The sequence below is a fragment of the Giraffa tippelskirchi genome, chromosome 1 (genome assembly GCF_054371585.1).
Source record: "Giraffa tippelskirchi isolate mGirTip1 chromosome 1, T2T-mGirTip1v1.2.pri, whole genome shotgun sequence".
Lineage (NCBI taxonomy): Eukaryota > Metazoa > Chordata > Mammalia > Artiodactyla > Giraffidae > Giraffa > Giraffa tippelskirchi.
Window position 1 is genome coordinate 108,561,968 of NC_137275.1, and position 6,712 is coordinate 108,568,679.

The following is a 6,712-nucleotide window of genomic DNA, read 5'->3' on the forward strand; positions in this document are numbered from 1 at the left end:
GTTGTGGGGGGAAAGCAGTGACTGAGGGTCTGATGCCGCCAGATGCTGGAGAAACCGACTCACCTTGTGGCAACACTCACTCAAGCGACCTACAAGAGAAGAGACATCCGCTGAGTGGTGGGGACAGCCCTCTTGCCACACCTCCCTCCCTAGGGACAGGGTGCAGGCTGGGGGCTCAGACACTGAACAGAGTCCCGGGCCTGTGACGGCAAGCGGGACATTCCGAGTCTGGACAACCCTCAGGGAGGAGAAGAGAAGGGAGAAAAGGAAATAAAATGAAACCGTGGAAAATCTCTGTGCAGCGCTCCTGAACCACCTTCTTCTCCTGCCTCCTCCCACCAGACTCGGCCAGGGGGAAGAGGGGACCGTCAGCTGAGTTGGGGGGACCGATGTGATCATGGTTTGGTAGGACCTGGTGAGGTGGGAGGAGGAGGAGTTTCCTGGGTAACAAGATCAGAGACAAACCAGGAGGAACAGGAGGATTGGGGAGATGGAGGAGGGAGCCAGCACCTCCTCCCTCCCTTCTAGAACCTCACCTTTAAAGTACCAGCATACAGCACATCCGATTAGGATGAGGACAGTGGTGACTCCAAGTCCAGTTACCATTTTCATCACCAGTGAAGTGCATGAGGAGGGAGAGGGAGTGATGGGTAGTCTCTGGCTCATGGCTGCTCGCTCTCCAGGAACCAGGACCTCCCCATGGGCCAGGGTACTTGATTCTTGGTCCACACACTTCATGTTGCTCCAGGGCGTACAGTCCATGACCATGACCTTCCCATCAGGGCACCTGGGTACAGATACAGGGGGACTCATCAGGGACAGCTAGCTGGATGAGGAGAAAGAGGGGGTAGCCTCCTGTCCTGGGTCCCCTGACAAGACTGGAGGGGGGACAGGCTCCTGCTGTCTGCAGGGCAGGGTCCCCTCACTCCCCCTCACTGGGCAGGAGAAGGATCCAGGATTGTGTATTGTGGCCCCCAGGCTCCTGCTGAGTGTTCAGAGCTGTTCTTCAAGAGCTCTGTGAGGGGGGCCTCATCCAGGTCAAGGGTCAGAAGGGTATGGGCACAATTCTGACTCATCTTCCAGTCAAACTTAAATACCAGGCCCTTTCATCCACCTGTTGACTCTTCCTACCAATCTCAGCCAACACTGGAGCGTCAGAGGACAGTGAATTACTACTGGCCACCGAGCCCCCCAGTAGGAAAGATTCAGGTGCTACTGGCGAGCAAGGGCTGGGTGTGAGGCCTGTCGAGTTGGCTCCGGTTTTATAGGAACCTTGAAGGAGCACACACGTGGCCTCATGATGACTTCTGTCTGCTGTCAGCACTTCGGTCTTTCTAGGCCCCTCCTGAGGAGACGTGGGAAGGGGCCACTGGGAAAGCCGTGCAGGACAAACGGGGGTGGTGGGGAGCGCTGCTGCAGGCTCAGGAGACCCCACAGGCACAGGGGAGCTCTGAGAGGTGGGAGGGGCTTCACGGAAGCAGAAGAGAGACATGGGTACAAGGAAACTGGGGTCTCCTGTGGGTTGGAAGCCCCCTAGGCTCCTGTGTCTCACCCGGTGCTGCATTTCTGACAGAATTCAGCTGCATCTTCTCCACGGAAAGTGCCAGGTGTGCATTGACACTCACTGTCCTTGGTGGAGGTGCAGCGGTTTTTTTCTTCTTCTCCTAGAGACCAAAGATAAGGTTTTGCTGTTTGTTGCTGTTTCAATGAAAGAATTAGTGTTTTTCATGGGTGTTTGGAACTTCCCTGGTGGCTCAGGCGGTAAAGCATCTGCCTACCAGGCGGGAGACCCGGGTTCGATCCCTGGGTCGGGAAGATCCCCTGGAGAAGGAAATGGCAACCCACTCCAGTACTCTTGCCTAAAAAATCCCATGGACGGAGGATCCTGGTAGGCTACAGTTCATGGGGTCGCAAAGAGTCGGACACGGCTGAGCTCACGCATGTGAGCCCCAGGACAGAGCACAGGTTCTCTGGCCACAGAGGACGACCTCAAAAACAGTCCTTTCCATCCCTCCCTCCTCTGTCATGATGCGAGGTGTGTTTTCTCCAAGGAAAGCATTTCCTGAAGTTTTCTTTCAAATAGGAAATCACTGAGGCTGCTTATACACTGGGAAGCAAGAAATAGGACTGTACTAGCCTTTCAGGTCATTCTGGCGTTCTTCTCTTTTCCTTTCCAGTCCTTTTCGGTCATAGTTCAACCTTCGCAGGCACACAATTCCACACTGCAAACTGTTTCTGTTTCCAAGAGAAAAAGAAAAAATTTAGACCTGGCCGCAGGCAAACATCTCTCAGCAGGCTAGTGAGAACTTCTTGCACCGACTGACCTGTGAAAACTATCAACCATTTTCAGTTGCCCACGAAGGGCTTTCTTGGTCAAGTGGTCCAGCATCCGCGCGTGCACAAGGCACTCCATGAAACAGCTACAGTTCTGCGGGAGGCCCAGACTGGGCAGCCACTTGTTGCCGATCCACTCATGTTTCACGTTCCTGTATGCAAGGGTCTGCATTCAATAATTAAGGATGGTTAATTGGGGAAAAAATGGAGGAGGCAACGGCAACCCACTCCAGTACTCTTGCCTGGAAAATCCTGGTGACAGGATGATTTGAGAGAACAGCACGGAAACATGTCTATCACCATATGTAAAAGAGATGACCAGTGCAAGTTCGATGCATGAAGCGGGGCACTCAAAGCCGGTGCTCTGGGACAACCCAAGGGATGGGGTGGGGAGGGAGGCGGGAGGGGGCTTCAGGATGGGGGACACACGTGCACCCATGGGTGATTCATGGCAAAAACCACCACCACACCATAAGGAAATTATCCTCCAATTAAAATAAAGTAAAAAGATACAACCGTTTCAATCAGTCAAAACTTTCCTCACACTTCGTACTTTTAACCCATGTAACAGACAGACAGCGTTTTCTATAATCCCTACGGTGAGCAACAGCGAGGTGGCACGCAGTCTTTGACCACCTGACAAGCATCTCCTTGGCAAGCCCCCGGGCAGACACCGTCCGCGGTGCTGGGCTACAGCAGGCCGACAGGGACGCCCCCTGTCCTGGGACGCACGTGCCTTGGGGGGCGGGGGGGGGCAGAAAGCGAACAGGTGTGTGAGAGCGTTTCTGAGCCACGGCTGCTGTGAGGGAGAGGAAGCGGACGGCACGGACTGCAGTGGGACGGGAGGAGGTGGCTGGCTTCAGATGGGGGGGAGGGGAGACCTTCAGACAAACGACTTTTGAGCTGAGACAGAAAGAGTCCACAGGAGCTGGCCTCCCGACCAAAATAACAGCAACAGTGACGACCCACAGCACCCACTTCACCTGCATTTCTGAGGCCGAACCAGGTGAGCCAGCTCGGCAAACCTCCACAGGGCAGCGCGCAGGCTCCGAGGAGCGCCGTTCTGAGGGAGTGAAGGAGCGGTGTGTTACCCGGAGGAGTCACAGACACCGGTCATCAACAGGACTTCAGATAAACAAAAGAGCTCTTTTCACTAATTTCTAATTTTAGAGAAAAGGCCATTTAAGTGTGCAACTACTTTTGAAATTTTAAGGTTTAATGGGACGAAATTATAAAGAATTTTTTAAAAAACTCCCATTTTAATTCCCATCTCATCCAATAAATAATGAAGAACAACATTCTGAAAAGAAGTACAACAATAGAGTCTACTTCATCCAACAGCATTTGTTTCCTTCTAACATTTTTACTTATCAAATAAAAGAAAATTTCATACATTACTCAATACAGTGGATCAATAGACTTGTTTCAATAAGGAAAAATAAAAACCCACCTTTTTCACTTCCTTATAGAGTTCTAGCTGCAACCTCGGAAGATTGGAATCCATCAAAGCCTACAACAAAACACAAGAGATTTGTTCAGAGAAGATACATTCTACTTACTAGCAGTTCTAAGAGTGATGAAGGACAGGGAAGCCTGGCGTGCTGCAGTCCACGGGGCCGCAAAGAGTTGGACACGACTGAGCGACTGAACAACAACCACGAAGCAGTTCTAAAGAAATCTAAATAAAGGACAACTAAAACTTCAATGTTGATGCAAAGGAGAATATAATAGCAACTAAACTGAAAACCTGTTCATTAAGAAAGAAGTATATGTATGCAGGAAGTTACCAACTAGATACAGGTCATTCACCATAATATTTAAAAAAGGAAGGAAAAGAATATTCATTACAATCAAACACTACATAATATCAAAATTAAATGGTAGATAGTTCAAATTCACTCTAAAGCTCTTATATTCAATTAAAGTACATACTTTAATCATTTTTAGTCATTAAAGCACATTCTTTAACCATCGTTTTTAATGATGATCCAACATCAGCAATTCCCTGGAGTCTGCAGAGCAAGTGGGACAGGAGGTGGACACCCAAGGGCAGAGCCCTGATTCCGGCATGGGAACACGCCGCTCCACGCAGAAGCCGCACCCTTCCCAAAGGTCTGGTCCGCCCGTGAGGCACACGTGCTCCCCACCTCAGGGCCCCAGCGACACACGAACCTGCTGGAACCACAGGCTCCTCAGAGCCCTGACCCTGTTGCTCGACTACAAGTCAAACCGAAATGGCCACACGGGCAACTTCAACCCAGGAATAATGGCTGATGGCAACCACCAGCAAGGACACAAAGTCCACGCTGGAGATGGCTTCCCAAGACGGAAAGATCTCTGGGCCCCGCTCTCAGCCGTGAGAACCCTCTCCTCCGAACGGTACTGCCAATGGCTTGTCCACAAGAAGAGAGAGAAGATATAACCAAGCCTCCACAGAAAAGACGTCTTCCTTTCCTGTGATATAAGCATGTGACAGCTATAAACCAAGCTGGTCTTAGCAAACCCACAGAGGCTCAGCGAGCTTGAAAATCAAACCAGGGTCACATTCTGGGAGGTTCTGAATCATGCCTAGGATATTTTAAAATTCTAATTCTACTATTTCAGTTTGGACTACAGTCCCTCAAACAAGCACATCAAAACGGACAAGTATATAGTAAAACACGGCTTGGCCAGTAAAACTAGAAGGCATATCCAAGTTTTGTTTCACTTCATAAATGTTTTATAAACTAATGTCAAATGTATTTTATTACAGGAGAAAAGTAAACTTCAAAGCCGAGAAATAGCACTGAATGGGCGCTCACAGCCACAGGCGATGCTAATGCGCCACCTGAGCCCTCCCTGCTCCCGCCTCCACCTCCACACCGGGGTGGACACACAGCCGCCACGTCCAGTCCGTGACAGCCCAACCTCTGCTCCTCACTGGCACCCCAGCACCTCCTCCTGGCTCAGGGCCCCGCCTCTCTTCCCTGGACACTTAGCCTCCCTCATGGATTCTGGGCACAAAGTCTCTCTTCTGTCCAAGGCAAGCTACAAGGCACCACCAGGCTACTTCAACTACCAGGTTACAAATCCTCGAGAGCTCTTCCCTTTCTTCATTCTCTACCAAATAAAGTGCAAACCCCTTGAACTGATCCTCAACATCTCCCGTTCTCTGGTAGAGTCCCCCTCCTCCGTGAGTCTGCAAGCGTTAAGAAGGTCCTAAGGGACGTCCCTAGAGCACTCCTTGCTTCCACTGCAGTGGGGCCCGGGTTCGATCCCTGGTGGGGGAAACCCAGATCCCACATGCCACACAGTGAGCCAAAAAAAGAGAAGGTCCTAAATCTTCTCATTCACCTAACTGCCACCACCTCCGGGGAGCCTGCTCTGCCTCCCCACACAGAAATCACCTCCACCTCCAGACTGCAATGATGAGCTGCCAACATCTCCCAGAACTCAGAACTTACACCATGCGTTCAGGCATTTCTGAACAAACATGCTCCCCGTCTGAGACTGTACATTATCTGAAGGCAGGAGCACACTGTCAGCTGAAACCCCAGGATGGCTGGGGATACAAACAAGGAGAAGGGCAGAATGCGAAAAACAAAGGCAGTTTTCCAAGATAGTAACAATTATGAAAGAACTTCATCTTCAATGGCAGCAGAAAACAGGAAAAGGGAAAAGTGGATTAAAGCTACACTGATCTTGGGTACAAACTCTGCACTGGGAAAGCCTGAGCAAAGAGGACCTGTGTCCCCCGCGCTCCTCACCTCACCTCCCACCCAGGTGGCTCTGGCTTCACCAACCTTTTCTGGGAACTCCTATCTCCCCAGTCACGTCACACCAACTCCAGCCAGAACTCCAGCCAAGCTACCAGAGAAGGCACGTCCTTACCTGTGAACAGTCCTGCCTGACCCAGGACTCGGGAGACGAAGACATCAACGGCGGATTCCACCGCCCGTCCCCTTGCCTTCTCGGGGCGTCTTGGTTTCTCGACAGAGTGACACTCGGTCCAAGAGCCCCCAGAGGCCACTGCCAGCGCCCATCCCTGACCTACGCCCCGCGCAGGCATGAGGGGAAACCTGTTCCCTCTGACTGGGCAGGTACAGCCAGTACCCTGGCAGACACTAGAGTCCCTCCAAACCACACACTATTCGATTAAAAAAGTGCAGACGACCTAAAGGACTTGGCTACTCAAAACAAAAGAACACCAAGTCACGGCTTCTTCCCTTAGCTACAGTGATCGCATCTCAGAGAACACCGTCCAGAGGGTTCTTACTTTTATGACTTTGTTGAGGCATTCGTCAGCCACCATCCTGACATCTGACTCCGCGTCATCACTGCACAGCAGAAAAAGTTCCATAGCGATGCCCAGAAGTTTCTGGAATTCTGGAGAATTTCT

General features: G+C 51.1%; 1 protein-coding gene across 3 annotated transcripts in view; it reads right to left on the reverse strand.

Annotated features, from left to right (window-relative positions):
• The window catches only part of LOC145506068 (kazrin-A-like), a 38,847-nt gene that overhangs the window by 2,893 nt on the left and 29,242 nt on the right, over positions 1-6,712 (reverse strand). For 2 of the 3 annotated variants that reach the window (XM_081489742.1, XM_081489732.1), the window contains exons 3-10: positions 6,590-6,710; positions 3,785-3,844; positions 3,318-3,397; positions 2,325-2,486; positions 2,138-2,235; positions 1,553-1,664; positions 537-787; positions 64-89 (exon numbers count right to left, since the gene is read on the reverse strand). In XM_081489742.1, the coding sequence (XP_081345868.1) occupies positions 64-89; positions 537-787; positions 1,553-1,664; positions 2,138-2,235; positions 2,325-2,486; positions 3,318-3,397; positions 3,785-3,844; positions 6,590-6,710 (910 nt within the window). Of the gene's footprint in view, positions 1-63; positions 90-510; positions 788-1,552; positions 1,665-2,137; positions 2,236-2,324; positions 2,487-3,317; positions 3,398-3,784; positions 3,845-6,589; positions 6,711-6,712 lie in introns of all 3 variants that reach the window. The other variant, XM_081489723.1, reaches the window with a different exon arrangement.